This window comes from Gossypium arboreum, chromosome 10 (genome assembly GCF_025698485.1).
Source record: "Gossypium arboreum isolate Shixiya-1 chromosome 10, ASM2569848v2, whole genome shotgun sequence".
In the NCBI taxonomy this organism is placed as follows: Eukaryota; Viridiplantae; Streptophyta; class Magnoliopsida; order Malvales; family Malvaceae; genus Gossypium; species Gossypium arboreum.
This window is the reverse complement of record NC_069079.1, coordinates 126,325,941-126,351,310: the sequence shown is the minus strand read 5'-3', so window position 1 is coordinate 126,351,310 and position 25,370 is coordinate 126,325,941. Positions and strand designations below refer to the sequence as shown.

The 25,370-nt window shown below is 32.1% G+C and overlaps 1 protein-coding gene and 1 pseudogene across 2 annotated transcripts; both read right to left on the bottom strand.

Moving 5' to 3' along the window:
- Positions 1–727: 727 nt before the first annotated feature.
- On the bottom strand, positions 728–15,031 carry LOC108463909 (uncharacterized). Of its 2 annotated transcripts, XM_017763905.2 has the most exons (20): positions 14,971–15,031; positions 14,542–14,813; positions 13,150–13,229; positions 12,529–12,579; positions 11,515–12,039; positions 11,071–11,328; positions 10,212–10,277; positions 9,624–9,803; positions 8,984–9,035; positions 8,616–8,900; positions 8,389–8,499; positions 6,867–7,058; positions 6,163–6,438; positions 5,213–5,836; positions 3,872–4,377; positions 3,714–3,774; positions 3,490–3,558; positions 2,521–2,963; positions 2,338–2,438; positions 728–1,472 (listed from the first exon to the last, which is right to left on the bottom strand). In XM_017763905.2, exons 2-18 carry the CDS (start codon positions 14,788–14,790, stop codon positions 2,889–2,891), a joined length of 3,660 nt encoding a protein of 1,219 aa, XP_017619394.1. In that variant the 5' UTR covers positions 14,791–14,813; positions 14,971–15,031; the 3' UTR covers positions 728–1,472; positions 2,338–2,438; positions 2,521–2,888. The 2 variants fall into 2 exon arrangements, with proteins under 2 accessions (XP_017619394.1, XP_052875884.1); XM_053019924.1 differs by having other exon boundaries at positions 2,338–2,429; positions 14,542–15,025.
- Positions 15,032–20,822: 5,791 nt separating this feature from the next.
- On the bottom strand, positions 20,823–23,461 carry LOC108463299 (zinc finger protein GIS2-like; annotated as a pseudogene).
- Between the last annotated feature and the right edge of the window lie 1,909 nt (positions 23,462–25,370).

Below are 25,370 nucleotides of genomic sequence, written 5' to 3'. Positions count from 1 at the left end.
TTTACTCATATCACAAATGTGTCATTATCTAAGTGTTTATAAAGTCCTTGAAAGTCAAATTACATCAATTCTCAAAAATCAAATAAAAATTCTTTTAAATTTTAGCTTGATTGGCATAGACACTATTGTCAATACAAAGAGGCCTGAGTTCTTATACGTTGAAAGGTATTATGCTCCTATTTATAAGTTGAAAAGAAACTATATGTAATTATAGATACTATGTCAAAAAATAACATAACAAAACAATTTAAAATCGTAATCTAATTTGAAACAAGTATCCTTTATAACAGTCCGATAGTTTTGGTTTGATTTATTTATTGTTTAACTAATAAAACACACTTTTATTTAAACTCAAAAGAAAATAATTATTTATAACAGCTTATTGCACAAAATATCTTGAAACATCGACTAAATTTTAAGTTGGTCCTTCCAATTAAATTCACAAGATAAATTTTTGTTTTAATATTTTGTCCATCAATTTTGACATTAAATGTGTGCTTAATTTGGTATAAATTAATAAGTATTTAAAAAAACCCTTATTAGAATAATTCCTAATTTGAAAATATTTTGACAATAGAAAGTTGTATTGATATGTTTTTTAATGTTGATGAAGCCCCAAGAGATGGGATTATCCTCACCTTCCTTGAATAGAAATATTGCATTAGATATATAGCTTAACACATATTTTCAATTTCTCTAAAAAAAAAACTGACATCTTGAAAACATATTTCATATCCCTATCAAATACAGATTTATTAAAATGAAGTTGAATGAATAATGAGAATACAAACATATCATTGAACCATTTTTGTAAAGTGAAATATAACAAAGATTTGAGAAAGAAAAAAGCCTTGCAAAAAAATTATTCTGAGAAACCAACAAACTTGTTTCCTTATTGCACAAAAAAGGGGGGAAATAAAATAAAAACACATGATAATAGCATAAATCTCAGATGCAAAGCCTTTTCTTCTTCTTCTTCTTCTTCTTCTTCTCTCTCTCTTTTTTTTTTTTTTTGGGTTCAAAAATCAAACAATCAAAACTTGCAATATGATGCAAAAATTATCAGCAAAACATTTTTACAAGAATAGAATAAGGCAAAGTCAAAAAAATGTAAAAGACAAATTCACATATTTACAATGTCATGTCATGCAACACACTTTGGAGATGTCCATTAAAAACAAAGACATCCAAGGTGAGATAACTCCCTGTTACCGGAATCCGAGCATGTTAAAAAGGTCCTATTTTGTAGTTCATATCGCCATCGCAGCAACGAACAGCTATGAGTTAAAACTTGGATGGTTCTTTTTTTTATTACCAAGGATGGCCTTTAAAAAGTAGCCGATATTAAACCCAAAATGCAAAAAAAAAAAAAATGTGTTAAGGCCAATGGAAAATCTAATTCTGTACAAAGAAAAAAAGTCTCCTTTAGCTGCCCAGAAATGCTTCTGTATTGTGTTAAGCATAAAGAATATCTGTTCCAAAATGAAGAAATATCAGCGCAAGCAGTGACATGAGTAAATGATGATGGAATGGAACATTCTTTGAATTGTAAAACAACTATCTTTAAGTTTCGTTAAGATGAATAACTTCAAAAAGGATCTTCAAACATAATAACCGATGTGCACATCTTTCAGCCTATATTACCGGATTCAAAGGTGAGTGTCAAATATAGGTATGAACCGACCATGGATATTCTCTAATTTGTAAAGTTTTTTCTATAAGTTAAGAGAGCCATAGCCACCAGGGGAGAAGCCAAAAATTTTACATGCTAAATGCTCAAATTAGGACTCAATCTTTTAAGGGTTGGTCAAATAAGGACTTTTCATGCACTTTAGCCTAGTTTGTAGTAGAAATTAAGTGAATGTTAACGTGTTTAGAATAGAACACATATAACAGAATCAGATATTACTTGAAAAGAAAAGAAAAAATAAATAAAAACATATTTTTAAACATGATGTTTGACCTTTATTTGACCATTTTGATAAGTTTGGCCTTCATTTGATCACTGTAGTAAAGGTTTGGCCCTTATATGACCATTTTGAATGATTTGACTCTTATGTGACCAAAAAAGGCTGGCCCCCAATTTTAGGATTAACCAATTTTGCATTTTTTTTGGGGGGGGGGCAAAAATTCAATTTTACCATTATATTAGCTTAAAATTTATGATTTTCGGAGGGACCAAACTACAATTTTACCTTGGGGTTAAAACAAGAGTCTGTATAGCTTAGCTTTTAACAAGAACAGCATGATGGCAGAAAGGAGCAATTGAATTTGAACATAAATGAATGAATCTGCATGAACCGATAACTTAAGATGATAAAAGTAAGACAGGGATACCTGAAGATACGTTCAACCCTTTGATATACACAATCCAGTAACACAACTGTAAGGCAGATGAATTGACAGCTCCAATCGCCCCATTTTTTCTCCTGGCATTCCTGAAATTTAAGGTGTCAAGTCCATTTATTAATATCTGAACAAGTATATGGAAACAAGGGAAGCAGATATTAGAAGTCTCACCTTCACTCCATTTGTACAGCAGATCTGGAAGCATATATAGCGGCATTCTAAGAATTTACACCATCATCCAGAGTCTCAAAGCTCACAATTCTAATCATTTTTTTTCCTAAGAAAGGGAGTCAGGCTTGGAATCGCAAAGTCTTCGCCTAAATTCAGTAACTTTGCATCTTAGAACTACTTTAGGATTCCAAACTATCTTGTGCAGGCTCACTTAATCAAGCATACATCAAGAACAGACTCAGAGAGTCGGGCCGAATATTGCTAGGGTTAAAAATTCACAAGGAAAGTCCTGTTAATGAATACTACAGTGCCTCCAGCTGGATGTATATTTAAACTCTGCAGAGAAGAATCGTCAAATGCAACTAAGTTCAAAGTTCATTTGATAGTTGGAATATCCCGCGCATCTGAAGATATGGATTCTCAAGCAATTTTTCATTGTTACTCTGCAGATTAGGTGCACAAAAGCAAAGATTTCAGCAATAAAGAATTTAAAAGTAGCAGTACTAAATTACAATTGAGAAAACGTGTAAATTCAATGCAGAATACAAATACAATGAATACTATAAAAATTTTAAACTTCTCTATCAGCACTTCAAGAAATGGACACAAAGATAAGATGAAGCAAATAGGCCATCCATATGTTACAGTCAAATCATTTTAACTAAAAGGAATAACGCATAGCAAAAACAATCCAATAGATGACTGGTACAGTGATTGGCTGACACAGTCAAGGACATTGATTAAAGTAGAACAGTACTGAGCAGAAATATTGTTTTTAAACTTTGAGATGTATAATCAATTATATAAGGATAATGGGCTGAAGTTTTCTTTTGTGGAAATGCTGTTATCTGGAGTTCCAAACTAAAAAGAACTTCCATATTCATGCCAATATTTTCATCAGCTGTTCTCATGTACTGCTTCATAATTACAATAAAACGACTTCATATTGAACATAGAGGGATCACTTACCTGTTGAGCTTTATAGATAAGCTTTTGTAGCATGTGTTGGTACTTTTCTGGTTTTTCAGTCATCATTCTCTGCAAAGTTCCCATGCTAGAATGGCTTAGTGGCAAAGCATAACCACAAGGGGAAGGACTAAGGAGGGAAATAAAAGGGGAACAGAAAAAAGAAAAATAGAAGGGAAGTGGGAGAGAAGAGAGATAAAGGAAAATGCAAGATAGAGTTTTCTAACCTTCAATAGAAAAGCCGAAGAGTAATATGCCACCCTAGAATCAGTATCATCCAAAAGTTCCCTGAAACGAAGGATAAAAAAGAACCTTCATGTTTCCACTCACCTGAAGGTAAGCTTCTGTCAAATTCATTCTTCACAAGCAAAGAAATTGAGATCACCTGAAAAATTCTTCCCCACCAACTTCCTGAAAAGCTGTAGGATCAGCAGTACATTTACCAACTAGAAGCAAAAGAAGGGTAGCCCGAATATCAGAAGTAGCACCAGGAAGGTTCCCTCTTCCTTTGCTTCCAACAGCAACACCTAGTGCAATGTTGTCAGTTGCGGCACCCGCAAGTTGAATCAAAGGCCAATAGAAAAGAGCAGCTGGAACACGTGCAACTAATTGCATTGGCGCAATGGCTTGTCCTCGGAGTAGCAGCGCAGCCATAGAAGCTGTCTCGCATACAAAATGACTACTAACACTGTAGCCTGATTTGCTATCAGTTTCCTCCATTATCTGATCCCAGGGACAGCTTTCTTGTTGAGATACAAAATCTATATTACTACTTTTTCTAATTTCTTCTGTGCGAGTGAAAACTTTAGGCCGCTGTATTCCTTCTCCAAATGGCATCAAATTTGAATTGGGAACTTTCAAGCACAATTGAGAGAATAGAATATCACACATCTGTTCAACAAAGAGAGAAACAGTGACTCTTAAAGATTTATAAAGCGCGAGTGAGGAAATGGTGCACAACTCTTTCATATGCAAAATGCAAAAGTTAATGATTAAATCCACAAAATCTCAGATGTATACAATTTATCTTATGCTGTCCATGTCCTATTGTTTGGGAACAAGTAGATAATCTCAAAGGAACAAACATCATGCGTAACCACAATATACATGTGTATATAAGACATGTATCAAGCAAGGTGGCTGACAGAGGAACCTCACAGTATCTAAGCAGGTCTAAAAAATATCAATACCAAGATGCTATAGGAAAAAAATAAAGATATCAAGAAAGAGCCAGACTTTCACACGTAACACACCAAAAAGTTTACAGAGAAAGCAACCTTTTTGCATATAGCCTTCTACCTAAGACATGATGCAGCATCACTAATGTGAGACCTCTAGTTAACAAATGAAAAGGTAAACTCTTCAAGCTTTGTTCTTGTCTTCTGATCTCTTCTATTAAATTAGAATGATTTTTTAGTAACAATAATCTAAATCATAAAATATTAACTAAGTTCACTTAGGTGTAATTTAAAGAACTACAAACTTGAAAATTAGCAACTATCTAAAGAGCACAAACTATTTTAGATTAAAACAAAAGGAAAAAGGCTTAAACAAGATCATCCTCAGTCCTCAAAGAATTCTTTCTCAGGAACTGAAAACAGAGAGATATATTAATCATAAGGCCAGCTAATGAACAGGATCTTTGGTCCAAGATAAACTAGAAAAGATGCTTTCAAATATCACTGACATTTTGTATGATGGTTTGGAAGCTTTCCAAGCAAAATACCTTTAAAATATTTATACGGTCTGTTTCATTTATTTGAGCCACCAAGGACAAAGCACTGCTCATGATGTCTATCACTGTAATTGCTTTCTCCAGTCGAGTATCCCTATTGTCAGGGCTAACATCACTGTTGCTTGGCTGTTGCATTTCACTCTCGTCTAACAAAAACTTGCATCGCATGAGAAGCCTCTCTAGAACAACTAGGAAGCCCCACCTGATAGAATTGTTCTTCGACTTTAGAAGACCACACATCAGCCAGATAGACAAAGGAATATCAGAAGGATCAGAGGAATCATGAACACCAGCATAAGCAATTTTATTCTGCAAGCTCCTGACATTAGACCATATACTCCCATTCCTCAAGTCACTTATTTCAGCAATAAGCAGATCTCCTAACCAGATAAATCCATTTTGGCGGTAAAGGATTCTATCCGAATGAAGAAGAGAATGTAAAATAGACCAAGCCAGCTTCGCTTTCATTGCAACACTATTTCGTGTAGATGAACCCTCAACATTGCCCTTCAACTTGTTGGATTTTGTTATCTGTTTCAGCTGAAAGAACTCTGTGTCCAAATGAGTAAATGAACTAATTATTCTATCTAATTTCTCCGTAATATTTTCCAAAAGCTGCAAAGGAAAACGAATAATAATCAGAAAAGCAGATATATGCTTGCAATTCACACATTTCATTATCACTTCAGCAAACTCCCGTGAAATATAAGTCGAGATGAGGTGAGCAAGAGGCACAATTTAACATGATACGGCTAAACCCTCCCCTGATTAATTTTTAATCTCAAAGCTATACTTGCATTTATGAAATGAATCAAACAAGTGGAATCATATAACCGACCACACACAATACATCAAATCAATAGCCTGATTGTTTATTATCCCCACCCGCCAAATATTAAAAACATACATGCAAAACTGCAAAAACATTCACAAGAAATTACCGTATGTAACCGCTCGCTGTTAGGGTATCTATCCAATGTAGTTGACAGTGATCTTCTCAAAAGCTCCCCAATGCCTTCCACCCCTAGCTTAACAGAGATATAAAAGGCTTCCGGTGCATCAGCCAAAGTGAGCAGTGCAGCAATTGGCTGAATCTCATCATCACTATATTCAGAAGCTCCGGTTGATATGCATGTTTCATTTATTTGATGCAAAACATAGTCGAAAAGCACCAAATAAAGATGCTTTCTTTCCTCCCTTGAGGTTGACAATGAATACTGCACTTGATAATTGAAAAGAAAAAACATACAAGTTAAAAGGTTTCTCTATATTTAAGAAATTTTGCATATATTTCAATTAATCCATTTTTATGAGGTGTTTAAAACATGTGTGAGTCATCAGATACCCATTAATCCCTCTTAGGTCCAACAACTTCGTAAATATGAACATTGCAAGCCATTACTAGAACAAACCTCATTACTTGTCACACATTTCCAAAAATTTGTTAAGCAATTGGAATACACTGCTTCTGTTGTGTTATTAAATATTGGTTAGGGTCCCAAGGTTTTTTCATTCGGGTAAATTAATCCTTTAATTATTGCTAAAATTTTTACATGAAGACCAAGAGTAGTAGGTCAAGCTGGTCAACAAGAAGATAAAATCAATCTTATTTCTATAGATGCCCAGATCAAACTAATTAGCATACCTCAATGAAGATAAAATCAATTCCTCCAATCAGGTCAAGCTGGTCAACAAGAAAATTCGTTGTACTCATGATGGCCTTAGTAGATTCACCAGGTACTTGATATAACATGTTTGTTAGGATACAAACAAGCTTGCAATGCACAACTTCAGCCCAGGAATTTATCCGGCTAATCACCAAAATTGACTTGACAACCTGAAGACAACAAAAGTGAAGAGAGCATAAATGAGACCGAGACTTATTGCCATAATAATACTAAGTTCAAATACCATTAAACAAAGAATCCTGAGTCTTAAAATTTCCTCAAAGGAAATCCGACCAAAATTTATGTCAGCTTTGACTGACAAGATTGCATGGTATGGCTTTGATAGAGAAAAACAGTGGAGTGTCCATAACACAAAAGACATGCAAAAATTAGAGTTATGCTTAAAATACAAGATAAAACCAGAGTTTTTACACTTGCTAGGTAAGCCTTATACTTTTATTGACCCAAATAAGTCCAAAACCTTCAATTTCGTGTCTGAATAAACACTTATCACAAACAAAAAGTTGACTTTTATTACAGTCAATGCTAGTTGGATTTTTTTCCTCCACATGGAAGTTGAGGCGGTATGGTGATGTGGCTGAAAATTGAAAATCTTGGAAAAATATCACTAAAGATTAAGGATTACGGGCATGCTTGGATACAGTAAAAATATATGTACTTGCCTGGGAAAACTAGTAAAGTTCAGTTTTTTTTTTTTTAACCTAAAATTGTTCAAATAAAACACCAATCCCAACATTAACAGAACCTCAAGACTAGAATTGAATCGCACACCAAACAAATTCTACCAACATATAATGCAAAGGGTGCATAATGTAAAATAAAAGTAAAAATTAGGGTCAATAAACTCCTGCAACATATAAAATTTTCCAACAAGAAATGGACCGTCTTTTCATCGAGCCATGCCAAATACCACACAATATTCTCAGAACCTATATGGTTAGAACTGACTCACATATCTGGCAAATCCAACCAACTTTCAGCTTTGCAATTCCTCTGAGTATAGTAAAGAAAAAGTTGCTCCATGTATGACCCAACATAAAGTGGCGCCAGGATCATTCAGAGGGAGAGTAATGCTAAGATAACATTTTGTATAGATTGGTTGTAGAAATTCTTGCAAAGCAGAGGTTGAACTTTATTGAGAGGTATTTCACACTGCTAAAGTGTGACTCAGAAGTTTAACATGGTAGATGCATAAGTGCTATGTTACCAATTGGAGACTGATAAGTTCACTGGGATGTTTTTTTTTTTTTTTTTCATTTAGATATTTGAAATGGATGCTGCCAATTTTACACGACAATACTTCCAAAAATTGAAGGCGTGCACACACAAGAAATGAAACTTCCAAATCACCTCCTAGACATAATTTCCTCCACACAGACACACATGAAGCCCTCATGGGTTAAATCAAGGTAAGAATACAACATGGTAATTTTGGGAAAGCTCCAGGAACTGGTAGATAGGCAGACAAAACCGACTCACCCTGATGTCAAGTCCTTTTAATCGATTTCTCCAAATGTTGCCTCTATCGCACACAAAATATAGTAAACAGCTTAGGGCAGAAGCCCAGACAGCTTCTTCCATCTCATCAATCTACAACAAGCAATAGCAAGGGAAAAGTAAAATGGAAGTAGAGACAAGCATGGATGGAACATCCTAAAATCAAAGCAGCCAAAGTACAGAAGCTTCGGTTAAAAGACGGCCAATACCTGAACAAGAAGAAGAAGTATATCATATAAAATGTTTAAAATCCAAGACTCAAATTTATCAATAGCTGAGGTGCTTCCCAACTTCTTGGAAGAAGCTAGTTTCCTTCTCCCTTGCGTGGTAAGCTGATCTTCACTATTTAAAAGTAATTCTTGAGAATACTCTTCCTCAATTACAGAATTATCATCAATTATCAGGGGCTCTAACAAGTGAGCATGGACTGCAAGGTTTAGAATTAAATCAAAAGCACGCACCCTACACGCTGTCCTTGGAGAACTAAGCATCTCCTGTAAGGAAAAAAAAAAGGAAAGAGTTAAAAGATGATTTCATAATACTTGAATGAGAAACTGAAAATACAATAAACAAAAACCTCAAGCATAGATAGAGTGAGAGGAGCAGCAGTTCCAGAATCCAAGACATACCTACAAAACAGAATTTTCAGCAACACCATACCAGTAATCATCATTAGATGTGAAAATTAAAAGAAGAAAAGAAGCGAAGAAAAATGAAACAAAATCAATCACATGATTCTGTGCACAAACAAGTATGTTGGAAATTCAGAATCAAACCCCTGCTACTATTTATGAATAACTGACTCTTGCAATGGTCAGATTTCAACCTGAATTAAGCAAGCGGCATCTCACAGTGTGTCCACAACATGATCAACGGGATGTCAACTTCAGATACTTCAAATGGATATGCATTTTCTCAGATAAATTACTTTTAAATAGCAATGAATTAGGAAACTATTCCAAATGCATTGCAACACCATGTACTTAGTATTGCAGGATAAAAAAACAGAAAGCTTACCACCCTTTACATAAGGATGATTCCAAAATAACTTATGCATCTTAGGCTAATACGTATAAAGTAATTGATACTGTTATTATATTATTATAATGACCAAATAAAGGTTGTTGGGGACAGAGAGGGAGAGAAAGAAAGGTTAAATGTATCGCATGCAATACAGGACAAAAGAGGCCAAAGAAAAGAAGAAAACAGAAACATACATGTCAATAACCAGCTTAATAAGGACGCTCACAGCCACATCCATTGATGGCTTTGCACTGTTATTACTTAGTCTAGAAGATACCGTCATGGTATTAGCATTTGTTAAAGATGTCTCAGAGCAGACAGCTGCAATGACCTCGCATACCTCAGCAGGGTTCAAACGCAAAGGTTGTTGTTCACTGATGCACGCAAAAATATTTTATTAGAGAAAAAAGAAAACATAAACTCAACCACATTGAGATCTATCAATGTTGTGAAAGAAATAGCACTTGAAAATAAAAACAATAATTATGCACTCCAGAACAAGAAGCTGTCTGTAACAATGCAGGATAGACCCAGCCACAGATCATGATCCCAAGGAACAATTATACAATTAACATATATGGATATTACCAAATGCTTTATGTTCAACTCAATAACATAAATGTCCTCAAATTAAACATGGAGTATTTGCTAATAGGGAAAAAAAAGAGAAGCTCCCTTTTAATTCCAAAACCTAGTAAACTTGCAATAGAAGCAAAATTCATTAGCTAACAAATCACAAATGGAATATACCATCATCAATTAAAGGATGTCAAATTGCACACCTGTAATGGCGATATTGGAAAAGTGGTCGGGCACGTGGGCGGAATGTGCTTGCAGGAGAATCATCCCTACACAAATTATACCCAATAACCCAAACTTTAACCATACAACTTTATTCAAAATTTAGGTTTAAAACTATGCATAGTTAATCTTCTCTTAAACTCAAACAGCTCTACCTTGCTACTTATACTACCATTTAAAGAAGCTTAATTTTCAGAGTATCCGGATAATCATGCTAATTTTCTCTTAAACTGAAATATATATCTTTCTAACGGGGTTGGCTAAATTCAATTAAATCCAGATTATGGCTAACATCAGATTTGTCATACATGGTATAACACCAACAAGTCAAAACATGTAATTCAGCAACAAAGAATTTTAGAACGAAACAGAAGTTACACACACACACATATCTTTCTAACACAATTGGTTAAATTCTTTTGAATCCATAATACAGTAAACATCAGATTGGTTGTATGTAATATGGCACCAACAAACCAAAACATGCAGAGTTCATCTACTATTTCAATGTCCCAGGCCCTCCAACTTAATCAAATTTGCAAACTCCATAAAAGCGGTCATAATACAATAAGGTAATGAAAAGGGTTTGTAGAAAACAGAACCTCAAGCCACAAGACTCCAAACATTTAACTGGGAAAGAAGCTTGAAATTATTGCCTTAAAAGCTAACAGTCTATGACCTTTCCCACCCATCAAATTGCAAAGATCAGTCTGACAGCACAACCATATAAGTCTATCACAGCACAACAGATCCTTAGGAACCATGCAAATAATATAATGGTAAGTGATATTAAACATAAAGTCATCAAAGCAATAATCTGAGAGTAAGTGAATAACATACCAAATTTGATGAGGTCCTCCTTTACTGCGTTTCAATGCTGTAATTGCTCTCAAATGGGAGCGAGCAGAAGCAGAATTGGCAATTGTTGTGACTGGTGAAGGCTGTAAGAGTTGATCAAGATAAGGCATATCAGCAGTGCCAAAATATTTCCAGGGCTGGCCATTCATTTTTGCTTCCATATCTCCAACAAGTAAAGCAGCTGCTCCTACCTCTAAGAAATTATGTGCACTCATGTCTTGCACATAAGCAGAGTGGTCACTGTTTGTTGAATGTAGAACATTTCAAATGTTAAATTTGTTTTAGAAGCAATGGAACACATGGAAGAACAGTATTAATAGCTAGAACATACCAGAGACTTAGAATACCTATAAGGGAAGCAGTAATAAAGCCAATATGAACTATTTGAACACTTAATAAGCATATGCAAATTGCAAAATCAATTACCTTTCAGTAAAGGGTGACTGATGATCCCTAAGCCAGCGCCATTTCAAAACATCATGTGCAATATATTCAGGATTCTCTATTTGATCAGCGTCCTCAATGTTTGACAAGTTTGAAACAGATAAAGCTGTAGCATCTTTCTTCTCTGAGGACTCTCCAACATTCACAGGGCATCGCTGGGAATTGAAAGATCTACTCAACAAAGATGTCAACGAAGGAAGTGACTGCCTCGATGCCAAGGTTGCCCCAGCAAAACCTGCCGGCTGGAATGAACGCTTTGGAATATGTTGAGCCACTAAGGATCTCACATAATTCAATGACTTTACAAGGGCTATAGAAGCAAAACTAGATACAGGCAATAAAGGAGAAGCACTTGCAGATGATGTTGATGTTGCTGATGAACCCGATTGTTGATTTAAAGACCGAGACCAAGGTGACAACCTTCGATTTGGACTTATGTCACATTCCGCAATTAAGCTGACACAAAACCGATCTATTTGCAGCAACGTGTCCTCACTGGGCTTATACCTGCACCAAATAGAACAAAAAATGAAATCCTAAAATAAAACAACAATATAAAATAGACCATATAAATCTTGGAACCTTTGGTCATGATAAATTTCCTAGTCAGTCCTAAACTGGATAGCAACCAGAGCAAGTTCCATATTTACAAATGGACTATAATGGTAACATAATTTTATGAACACTTGATATATGTCAATTCTGGTTCAATTATTGCATTCTGAAACTAGCAAACATTCTAACACTTCCCTACCAACAAGTGTTAGGTGCAGTGATAAGACACATTGCATTCTCAAGGAAAGAACTCAAGTTCGAACCCTAGAGATGACATTGTTGGGAGGGGCAGCCAAAAACCCCAAAAAGATTAATCTTCATGAACCGTAAAATGGACATGGTGGATACCTTAATTATACCAAAAAGAATATTCGAACACTTCCCTATTCTACATAAAAAGAAAATAAGAGAAAATACAAGCTCACACCAAGAACAGCATACCTTAAGAGGTATCGCTTCAGGAGTGCCACACACCTTCCCACTACAGCTGGGCTGGCACAAATGATATACACAGCAGCAGAAAAGGAAATTAGTTCAAGCACTGTGCTAGGAGTAATGGCTAGATTAAAAAGGAGTTAAGAAAAGATATTCAGTGCATGACATGCAACAATAGGCAAATCGGTAATTAACTGTAAAATAATTATACACCCGATAACAATTATTATTTATAAAATCCATGCACTATTTTTTTTCTTTGCAATATCATATTCCATTCAAGTTTTTAATAATTTAATATACTTCTGCTGTCGTCTCTATGAAATTTCCAGACATCAAAACACAAATTATGGGTGTTTCTAGAATAAGTAACACAAGACTATTCCATTGCATAAATATGATGTCAATACACTGACTCGTATGGATGAAGCATTCTAAGCTTTCAAAACATCAACAACTGGTGCAACAAATTTCATCACACTATCATTTATCAGAAATAGGCATTACCTCACAATCACTTAAAATCTGTAACTCCAATCTATTTAGCACCCAAACAAGTTCATAAACCCATCTCTCTCTAAAATACATTATGGTCGGTTATATAAGTACACTATGCAAATAAATTACCTGCGTTCTCTCTCTGCAATTGTATGCTCTAAAATAACAATGTAAGACTGGTCAGTTGTTGAGGGTGCTGCCAGATAGTCCTGTCATTGTTAAATGTAAGTTCTGGTATTGTAACGTTCAAATACAATTCCACAGGTGAGACAAAAAGATCTGATACTAATATATATATGTACATACACAATCTCTAGGAAAAAAAAAAATAGAGTATGTGAATCATAATATTATAAAATTCAAAAACAAATTCCACAGGTGAAGCAAAAGGATGATATCATACTAATATAGTAAATCAAATGAACTTTAAATTCTCATCATTTACAATGCGTGCAAGAAGTAAAGTTATATGCGGAACTAAGATTTGCTACACCAAAAGTCTAGGCTTTATCAATATCAATGCTGATTCAAGTTGGAAAAAACAAAGCACTTTCACCATTACACTTGGACCCCAGGGGAAAAAAGACATCAGAAAGGAAAAGTTCACCAATGTTTGAATTATGAGATTTTGAATTCCCTTTCCTATATATCCATGGGTAGTAAGTGACTAAGAAAAACTGCTTGCAATTAGATTTGAGAATACATAAATATAAGAGATTATTCATTAATTAAGTAATCAGTAAGTAAAAATACTGCTCAGCCAAACATTGTCAAGAAAGGTTTCTCTGTCAATATAATAAATTCAAGCTGAATAAGTAGTTAATGTCAGCATGCTAGGGTTCTTAATATTTAAACCTACCTTGAAACCATAAAACATTTTAACTAAATACAAGACAGCAAAATCTAGAAATCTTACTAGGGTACACAGAAACAATAAAACCACGGTTAAAACGAGGAAAAATGCTTAGACACTTCCTTATAAACAAATAAATAAAACCCAACAACGCAACATTAGCAAGCAATTCACTTAAGCTGTATTTCGTCGAGCTTTTACTAAGTTTTTGCTTGCCCGAAGCAAAAGATAAGTTTTTAAGAACTAAAGAAATTAAAATCTAACTTTTGCAGATAACAAAATGAAAACTTAATTTCATTTAATCATACTCATTTTTATTCAAATTGGATGTCCATTTTCACTCTTGGCTTTCACCAATTTATAAACTTTCATAACGCAACAATGATGTGGACCTACAAAGTAAATCTTACAATAGTTCAGTAATTTACATCCTTTTTTTATTTTACCATAATTCACTATCTTCTGCCAATAAATCAACTTCTAAATCCTTGCCACCTAAATGAATTCTAAAGAGAAAATCTATTATTTTTTTTCCTTTCTTTGTCGATATTTATACACATCAGAAAAACATTCATTAAATCACAAAATAAAAATACAAAATAATATTCTTTTCAAGATCTAATAACATAAACAAAAAAAAATTTAAATCCAAACAAAGAATAACGAACCCGAAGTGTCCTCGAAGCTTCATTTAAAACCAACTGACTTCCATGGTGATACGAACTAAGACCTCCAGCCCCCGCCGCTGGCGAAAAAGAAGAAGACGACGAAGAAGAAAGACAATCCGCCACCGCCCTGCGCAACGGCTCCGGCGGCTTCTTAAGCGACGGAGATCTAAGCCTGGACACTCCACTAGCTGTTCCTAACTGAAGCCTCGAACTTCCGGGGCTCCGACCGGGACTGAAAATCGTTGTCATCGGATTTCCGAAACTACCTACAACTGTTTGTCAATTCGACTCCAAACTTTATTTTTTTTTAAAATATTAAAAATTTTAGAGAAATTAAAATTTTGATTATAGAATGGATTAAATTTCTACATTTGAACAGAGAAAAATGAGGAAAAATTGTTAAAGTTCGCGGAGGAAGTGAGTCTTAGCTGTAAGTATAAGCGTAGTTCTATGCGATTGCGAGGTGTGTTATTATGAGCTGGCAACCGCTATTTTTATTTCTTTTATTATTACCTTTTTCTTATTACATTATTGTTTGGTCTAATTTTAGGAATTTATTTAATTATTAATTTTTTATATTACTTTTGGTATTTAATAATTATATTAGACTAATTATTTATTTCGATATCGAGTTATGTCAAATTTTAAATTAGGTATAAATTTATTTAATGTTTATTTTCTCCTTTGATAATATTTGAAATCGAGATCTTACTCGAGAAAAAATTATTGGTAAAAATTAAGTTAGTTGTAAATTATGACATATTTTATTATCAATTAAGTTAATAATTTTAATAAAGTTTAATTACGATTTTAGTCTTCTATATTTACAATTTAATACTTTTTCTTTTAATTTTAGTAATTTAGTCTTTATATTATTTTTAAATATTAATCACTATATTTTTAAGTAATAATTGAAGTCTATTTAATATCATTATTGAATAATTTTCATTACATTAGATTTTAAGTTATTTTTAAAATAAAGATATTATGATACTTACTATTATCGACCATTGAGCTTTCGTATCGAGCTCACATGATGCTAAGTGTTGTTACACATGGGATCATGCGATGTGGGTTTGCACACCACGACATAAGTGAACTCACATCGTATAAACATGTGTTAAGTCTAGAATAGGGTATATGTTGGCATACATGAAACTTATCTAGAATACCACATCAACAAATAATAATCATATCATATAAAAACACAATATTACCACCTAAAGAAGATAGAGAAAAATGCTCAACAAAATAAATAATTACAATGCCAAATCAAAATCTTTAGAATAAAATCGAAGAACTTTATAACCCTAGATTAAAAATCAAAAAATTCAACTTCAAAAAATGTGACGTAATTCAATTGAAGATGAAATTTTTATCAACTAAACTTCAATTATTAAATTAAAATTGTAAAGAGACTAAAAGTTTCTAGAATTAAAAGTAAAAGGACTGAATTTCAAATATTCAAAAACATAGGAATTGATTTCAGAAATATACCCTCCAATAAAGCTAAGTCAATTCTAAATGGAAAAACCTTTATCCAAAATTCAACCTAGACTGGGTCCAATTAAAAGCAAGATTTCTTTTCCTCTTTTATGGCATTAAATTTAAAAAGAATTTTTGTTTTGTTTTTACTTTTTTAGTAGGAATTTTTTTATTCCAACTAATAAAAATAAATTTATATTTAATTTAATCCCAAAAAAGAAAATACATAAAAGATAATTCTTATACATATATATTTATTGTCTGACGTCTATACCGTAAATAATTTCCCTTTTATAATAAAACCAAAATAATTACTGTATCATCTCGTATTGTCTTTTTCTTCCTTTTAAATCCTTTTTCCAATAAAGTTAAAGAGTCTGTATGACTGGGAATGGAAACAAAAATTCCGCCCTTACATTTTGATTTGATCCGAAAAATTTAAATTTTAAATTACGTTTAATTTTTAATTAATCTAGTTAGACTTATTGGATTTCGGAAAACCCACCGGATCTAAGAATATTTAACAAAATATATAATTTTTATATGTAATTTTAATTTGAAATATATTAGAAATGTTATTATATGTGTATGTATGTATAACCTACGGATTTTAAATAACGATATAAATATAAAATAACATATAATAAACAATAAAATGTATGATTTGAAACGCATGAAGTATGTATGATATTAAAATAAAAATTAAATAAATTATGAGCAAAGAAAAATTTAAATACATAAATACATCGATAAAAATATTAAATGCACTATAATTATTTATTACGGGTTTGTCATCGATTTTGAATTAGTGCCGAGTTAACTTGTGACAACAACTCAATTAATAACATTGTTATTGTTTTTTTTTTGCCGGAACAATTGACAACATTATTAATACTAAAAATTCTATCACACGTATATGCGTAGAAACTACAATTTAAAACACAGATGTGTGTTTAAAATAGCATATAATAAATAATGTATAAAATATACATTGAAATGAAGCCTTGATTGACTAATCCAATTTACGTAAATTCAAATATCACCATATGCATATTTTAATTGGTTTTGTTAATAAAATTTATATTAATATTTACTCCAACGTAATTATACTCGGAAAACAATTAATAGCATCATTAAAAATAATAAAATTAAAAAAATTATTTTATTTTATTTTATTTTGATAAAATTTTAAAAATATCGACTTTCACTCTGTTATTTAAAAATGATACTAAAAAATTTACAATATCGTATTTAAAATCGAAAACTTATCAATACCAAACTTTACACTTTTATTTTATTTGCTTAGGTGGACATATATGTAATATTGACAATAAGAATAAATTTTCTTATTTAAAAATATCACATAATTTGATTAAACAAATAATTAAAATAAAAGAGTAAAAATAAAATTTCTAAAATTAAAAATAATGGTATTGAATTTCAAATCCAATTAGGAAAAAGACATTATCCAAAATTCAGCCTAGACTTTTGTTTATGGCATTTAAAATTTTTGTTTTGTTTTTACTTTTCTAGAAAAACTTATTTTTTCCAAATAATGACAATTAAGTGGAGATTTATTTAATAAAAAATACATAAAATAATAATATTTATACATATCTTTATTGTCTGACGCCTAAACAGTAAGTAGTTTTCTCTTTTTAATAAAACCCAAAATACGGCATCTCTTATTGTCTTTTCTTTTAACTTCTTCCATTAATTTTTCACTAAAAATCTTTTTTCCAATAATTTTAGTAACCATTAAAAGATTGAAAGTTATTTTAAAAATACATGAACATTATATATTTATTTTTATTAAATATTTTAAATTTATTTATACTATTATTATTAACTTATTTTATATTATTTTTAGAATATTTAAAATGTATTTTATTTTTATAATATATAACCTATAAATCCAACCGAATAGCCCAAGGTCGGTTAAGCGAAAAAATTGACCGAATCAAAATCGGTTCAATTTGATTGATTTTCTCAACTAAATCCGGTCGAGTTGGTTTTATCATGTTAAAGTTGGTTAAAAGAAAAAAACCAATCGAACCAACTGATTCAACCGATTTCTTCTTCTTCCTTTTTTTTTTTTTGTACATTTTAATATTACTACACAAAAGTTTTCACCTATACATATTGTATATGTGTTGTTACTATTAGTTTCAAATCATACTTTTTTTAATTTATTGTATGTTATTTTTAATGCATATCTGTATTTTAAATATGTGATTTTCACACGCATATACATACACATGTGCTAAACTTTCTAGTATCGATAATATCATTGATTGAATTTGTATCACAAGTCAACTCAATACCAAAATTTTTATAATTATTTTGTTGATATTGAAGTTTCTTTTCACCAACATAACAACATTTTGATGTGGTATAGAAAAACGATAATATCATGATAAACAACTGAATTGTGTGTAATATTCTTAATCTGATGTATTTATTTATATATTTTATTTTTTTACTTACAATTTAAATTGTTTTATTTTCATTTCAATTTCATACATATGGCATTAGAAAAATTATTTGGTACACTTTGGTAGTGAAGTTTTAGACTCCACAAACAAGGTTAAGAAATTGACAAGTATCCTGTAGAGGTATAGTGAAATATTTAAAATAAATAAATATTTAAAAAAAAAGAAACATAACACATTTTTTTGGGTTACTTGTGGAATAAAAAATATATAATATCAATTCTAATTTTATTGCGTTTGTGTTAATATTATTAGTTTCAAACCATATGTTTTGTTTATTAAATATCATTTTTAAATGTATATCTATATTCTAAATTATAAAAAAAACATTAATAGTCCAATGACTAAATTAAGAATTTTGAATAGTTCAACGACTTAAATAAACACTTTCGAATAATGCAATGACCATTTTGTAACTTTTTGAAGTTAAGTGACAAAATATAAACTTATTAATAGTTTAGTGAACTTAGGTGTAATTTACCCTAAAATTAAACTCCACTATTTTTGTACATCTTTTATTTATAATAGTATGGTTTTCGACCCATGTTGGGTTAATTATTTTTAGAATAAATAGTTAAAATTTAAAGGTTATAATATGCTTTAAGTTTATATACTCTTTATATTTTTGGAATTTAGTCTCCACATTTTTTTAAGAATTTAATCTCTATTTTCAAATATAAAATTCAAGTCCAATTGTTAACACCGTTAAAATTCTTCTATTAAATTTGTTGGCATAATATTTTATTTTTTTTGAAAAAGTACTCACTTGATGATAACGTAAAAAATGACATTATAATATACTTGAATCTAACAACAAATTTAACAATGTTAACAGTTCTTTAAATTTACATCAGCATTTAGATTAAGTAATGACATTATAAATATTGAAGTACCAAATTATATAAAAAATTCAATTATAAATATAAAATCTCAAATTTTAACATAGTATAGGAACCATAATTGAAATTGGGCTATTTTATATAATGAGAAATTTGAGAGACCGAAATTAAAAATTAACCATTTTGTTGAGAATCTATACTACTATATATAAAAGGATATAATGATTTATATAAAAGTAGAGGATCAAAATTAAAATTAACCATTATTGTCAAGAATGTAAAAAAAATAGCAAGGCAAATGTCAATGAAGGAAGTCCCTTTTATATATTTATACTATCAATAAAATTCTTGATTAAGTCGGTATTACGAATTAATCGCACATTAAATTGGTTAAAAATTATGGGAATATCTTTCCTTATTAAAATAAATAATGTTATTTGAGGATGTTTTAAACTTTTCATGATAAAAAACTAATAAAAATATATATAATGGAATTCGAACTCACACGAATTGCATTAATAAAACATTCAAATTGTCACTCAACTAAAACTTCATTTAAATATTTTAAAGCTTCATTTTAATACTTTTATATATTTTAATTTTATTTTATGCACTTTATATTCCTATCAGTTGTATATATTAATTGTATTTTATTTTAAACAAACATTTGTGTTTTGAATATGTGACTTCTATAGGTATATACCTATGATAAAAATTTTAGTAGTAGTATAAAATTCTAAATTCTTTAATTTCTTTGAATTATCCAAATTCGACACATGTATTCAGTAAATATTTAAACATATGCATAAGTAAGGCCATAGTCAAGAGGGGTGGCAAGGGCCCTGACTCAACTAAAATGAAAAATTTTCCATTTAGGTCTTTTATAATTAATAAAATTTTAAATTAATAATAATAAAATTACATTTTATCCCCCTTAAAATGATAAAATTTTAATTTAATCTTTTAAAATTATCAATATAATTTATTAAAATAGTAAAATTACTTTTTACTATCATAAAAATATATAATTTGATTCCAACCCTCAAAAAATCTTCTGACTTTATCTCTATACATATGTATATGATAGTCTAATCGTTTTGAAGTATTTTCATGTATATGACATGTATGATTTGAAATGATCATTTTTAAATAAAGATTTCATATATTTAGAGTGAGTTTGTATGCATTTATATTAGACATAAACCATATCCAAGATTCATACCCTAATGTTAACCAACTTTTCTCCAACAAATATGAACTTAGCCCACAAAATATTGGAAAATTTTTATTAAACTTGTAAATTGTTTTGAAAATTTTAATTAAGCTCTCAAAATCTTTGAAAAATCGCATGAAGCTTTTCAAAAAATTTTAAAACTCTCATTAAGCCTCCAAAATTTGCTAAAGTTCTAATTAGGCCTACCAAAACTTTTGAAAATTCTCATTAAATCCCTCAAATTTCCTAAAATTTTAGGTATTCCCTCCAAAATTTAATGCCAATTTTCACCACTGAAGAAAAATAAGACAATTTTCAAGGCAGAGGAAACTGCAGCCTTGATTACAGAACAACAATGGCGTATCACTTAAAGAACAATGGCGTATCACTTAAAGAATAAATCAATTCAAAATCAAATTATAAAGATGAGTCAAACAAAGGGATTCTAATGAAAGAATCCTATAAAAGTTGGTTAGTTAAGTAGTTAATACCTACGTACGCCACTGCGGTCATACATCCTTGCTGAAGGGCACTCGTAATGAAGGTGACCCCTTCCACCACAGTTATTGCATATGACGATGGAAACGCCGTCCTGACTAATATGGCCTGGCTGGCCACAGTTGCGGCAAAAAATGTCCTGAAGCGGCCTCCCATGTCTGATGACAGTTTTGACTTGGCACATTGTCTGGCTACATGACCTGATATATTGCAGATATTGCAAACTGGCTCGTTAGGGCAGTCACGAGCAAGGAGACCGGTTTTACGACAGTTATTGCAAGCCTTCTCATTCGTACAGTCGGTGGCAAAGTGACCTGCCTTGTAGCACTTGTTGCAGAGTCTTGCATCAGGAGCCGGAAGTCTGGGATTTAGGCAATCTCGAGCTAAGTGACCCATCTTACCACACATATTGCAAACCGGCTCACTGGGGCATTGGCCAGGAAGATGCCCTGGCTCCTTACAGTTCCAACACATAGTGAATGAGTTGCACTTGGCAGCAATGTGACTACAAAGAAATGAAGAGAAGAAAACAGATCGTTAATGAATTTCACGGTCCGAGAACGAACAAATATGAAATGGAAGGTTATACCTTTTTTTCTTTTGGCTTAAGTGAAAGGTTCTACAAAATTTAAACGAGGAAGAATTCATCTCACCCAGGAAGCCCACAGTTGTTGCACACGGTCACATTCGGACATTCCCTTGCAAAATGTCCGGGTCGCTTACATTTGTTGCACCAAGAATCTTGCCTGAGAAACAAAAACATGGTTTCCTAAAATTAAATCGAAATGACAGAAACAAAGAAAAGCATATTTCTCAAAAAGGAGAAAAGATGAACAATGTGAAAAGCAGCTAGTATAAGCCCAAGCCTCAAATCTACTGTAGCACTAAACCGAAGCCTCAAAAGTTGGAACCACAAATTCCACCGCAGCAAAAATAAGGGATGCCGGGGTTGAAGATAGTTTATGACCTCAAGCTTTATGATGTATAACCAGACTAGTCTCCTCCAGCAGGTTCCATGAACCGGTCCTTTTTCCGAAATGACATATTCTTAATATTTGTACCCACCCGTAAGGCCTTAATGGCACCCTTTAACACCACAGACGGATTCCAAGGAATTCTAAATCTTACATGGTAGAGAACATGAACAAATTAAACTAGAAATAGGGAACACTGGCGTACCTAAAAAATTCAAGCAAAACCACCTCAACTCCTACACGATTATAACCAAAGTAAGGCGTGGCAAGTGAAACTGATAAGTGAACATGGCCTAGAAATCAAGAGCTCGTGAATAACTAAATGAAGCAAGCAAATTCGCAGTTCAAGTGTTCAACTATGAACTACATCATAAAACATTATTCTCGTATATCAGCCCGAGATGTGTTTGCTTTCTAACGACCACAGTATTCTAGCAGCATAGAAGTATTGAACTTGGGGACCGAGCCCTTGTTACCTTCAGCAGCAAAATGGAGAGCCTATCAAAACGGTTGCAGAGAGCATATCAAAACGGTAGTTCGACTAGTGCAATACCCTTGATCCTTGCATTCCATGTCTCTATTCCTTAACCTTCTTTTCACATTGTCTAAAGCTAATAAATGCATTGATCTCAAGCATAATTTTTCCAGCAAAAGAAGTTCAAACATGAAACGTTTTTCATTTCATTTCCAAGAATTCAAAAAAAAAAAAAATTCAGTACAGTCAGAAACAAATTTAACTTAAATTTCTATCAATTTCACAATAATGAATATTATAACAGGATACTTCAAAATTCAAATAATTATTCCATGCCAAAACAACATCAACCATCTATTTTATGATCAAAACGAAAAAAAAATGATTATTTTAATCTTAATTCTTTAAACATTGAACTTCGAGAACAAAAAGTAAATAAGAATGAAACATCATCATACACAAAGATTCTTAATAACGTTAAATATAAAAATAATATAAAAAAAAGTTTATACCGATTATTCCGACGGTCCCTGCAGTACGGTGAATCACGGTAAAGAACACGATCAATGCTTCGAAAAATCTTCCCACGTAACAGACTCCTGCTCCTGTTGAAACTCATTCTTTAATAAAAATCTAAAAGTAAACATCAATTCTACAAGAAAAACAAACAAAATTTAACGAATTTCAGATCATAAAAGAAGAACATACAGTATCGAAAGACTTTACAGTTTACAACGTATTTAGTACGCGTATATATACGTGTATATATATACACGAGGAGTTTTAACTCACCTGCGAAATTGAAGTGATTCAGATTTGGGATTTTGTTGATGTGCTGTGGTTTCAACCGAGAAAAATCTCAAAACTGGGATTTTTGTTTGCTAAAGGTGGAATGAGCACGTGTTTTTTTAGTTAGATGGAATCAGCAATACGGCATCGTTTCTAGCATTGCTTCCTCTCACTGTTATTATGTTCAGGTGTTGGGAAATCCAAAATGGGACTTGGATGGTCTTATTTTTATTTAATTTATGATATAAAAATAAATATTTTATGTTTAAAATATTAAAAATAAATTAAAATATTACTTATTAGAGTTGCATAGTAATCAATTTCTATAATTCGTACCGGCTCGTTTTGTTTAGTATCCCCTATAGTCAATGGCAGATCTAAAAACACGATCTAAGGAGCAAATTTTTATTAGAATTATTGACTACATATTTCTTTTAGGTTGAGGGGACAGAATTTAAATTTTTAGGAGGTTTAATATAATAAAATTTGTAATGGCCAATTTTTGGTCCACACAAATAAGCAAAAAAATAAAATTCACATAACCAAATTTCAAGTCCATTTACAATGTTAAACAGCCCAAAAGTCAAAACTACTCAATTACAATAACTAATCCTATCCAAACCCAATACCCAAAACCAGTCCAAATTAGAATTACCCAAACCTAAGCAATTTTCAGCAAAGAGAAGTGGTGATGAACCTAGAGCTGATCATGGGCTGGGCGGCCCGGCCCGAAGGCCCGCCCGAAAAATGGGAGAGTTTGGATAAAAATATAGGCCCGAAAAATGGGCTTCGGCAAAAAAAACGAGGCTCTTTTAGAAAACAGACCGGGCCTCGGGTAAGAGTTTTTTGGCGGGCCCGCCCAATTATATATTAATATATATATTTTATTTTATTTTTAATTATTTTAAATTTTAATATAACTATTTTTATTATATTATTAATTTGTGTATTGTTTTAAGAATTGTTTTAGTATTATTTTATTTATTTTAATATTTGTTTTATGTTTTTAAATATATTTGATTTATTATATTTTTAAATTTTTTATTTAATGAAATAAAAAATTTAATATGGCAAGGGTAGCGCTCGAGCTTAGTAATTTTATTTCGGGTCGGGCTTGGGCAAAATTTTAGGCCCATATTTCGGGTCGGGCTGGGCCCGGGCTAGTAGACAGGCCTAAAAATTTGTATGGGCCCGACCCGAACCCGACCCGGCCCGGCCCATGATCACCTCTAGATGAACCCTAGCCGTCACCCCACCTTGGCCACCTACGCCACTACCAGTTGTCTGCCACCAGCACACCCACTTGCCTCCACCACTCTATACCTGCAAAAGAAGACAAAAAAGGATCAAGAAGAAAAACACCAAAAAATAAAATTCTTTGTATTTTTTCTTTGGATTTTGGGCTATATAAAAGCCCTATGTTCCTTGTGCCAGGGGGAGGAATCGATTGTATTTTTGGAGAGAAGAGATTGTATTAGAGGGGGTTGTATTACAGAGATTTTTGGGAGAAATCAAAAGGAGAAAATAAGTTCAAAAGGTGTTTGTCCTTATTTTTATTTATTTATTTTTTTTATCTTCTTTCTATTCGTTCGTTTTATCTATTTTACAAATATTTTTAACAAAAAAAAACTTGCAAAAAATATAAAAAAGGGAAAGAGGGAAAGAACTTACCGGTATTTAGTTTTCCAACATCGTGGACGACCGAGGAAGCCACCGTCGAAGATCGGTGGCCGGAAACCGAATGGATTCTTGAGTTCTAAGGTGCTTCTCATTAATTTTTGAAGGTTTTTGGGTCGTTTTAACCCCAAATCCGGGCTCTACTCGAGAAGAGAAGCGAAAAAAAAGCCTCAAAAGATTTTTCGGCCACCGTGGACGGCGGTGCCGTCGTCGGTGGCCGGTGACCGACGTGACGGTTGATGGCCGGTCCGATGACCGGAGGAGGGGAAGGGTTGAGAGAGTTGAGAGCCTTCTCTCTATTTTGAAAAATGAATGTAGGGTGGTAGGGTGATGTTTTAACTCTTTTTTTGTTGTTTTTTAAAAAAAAAGGTTTTTTATAAAAAATAA

What these genes read in the sequence shown, in the direction of transcription:
- LOC108463909 (XM_017763905.2), bottom strand. Translation starts at nt 14,790, where the DNA reads ATGACAACGATTTTCAGTCCCGGTCGGAGCCCCGGAAGTTCGAGGCTT. An exon ending in CAGTCACCCTTTACTGAAAG is followed by an intron (nt 11,329 to 11,514) that starts GTAATTGATTTT and finishes TTCAACAAACAG; the next exon opens with TGACCACTCTGCTTATGTGC. An exon ending in TTATCTATAAAGCTCAACAG is followed by an intron (nt 2,964 to 3,489) that starts GTAAGTGATCCC and finishes CCTAATCTGCAG; the next exon opens with AGTAACAATGAAAAATTGCT.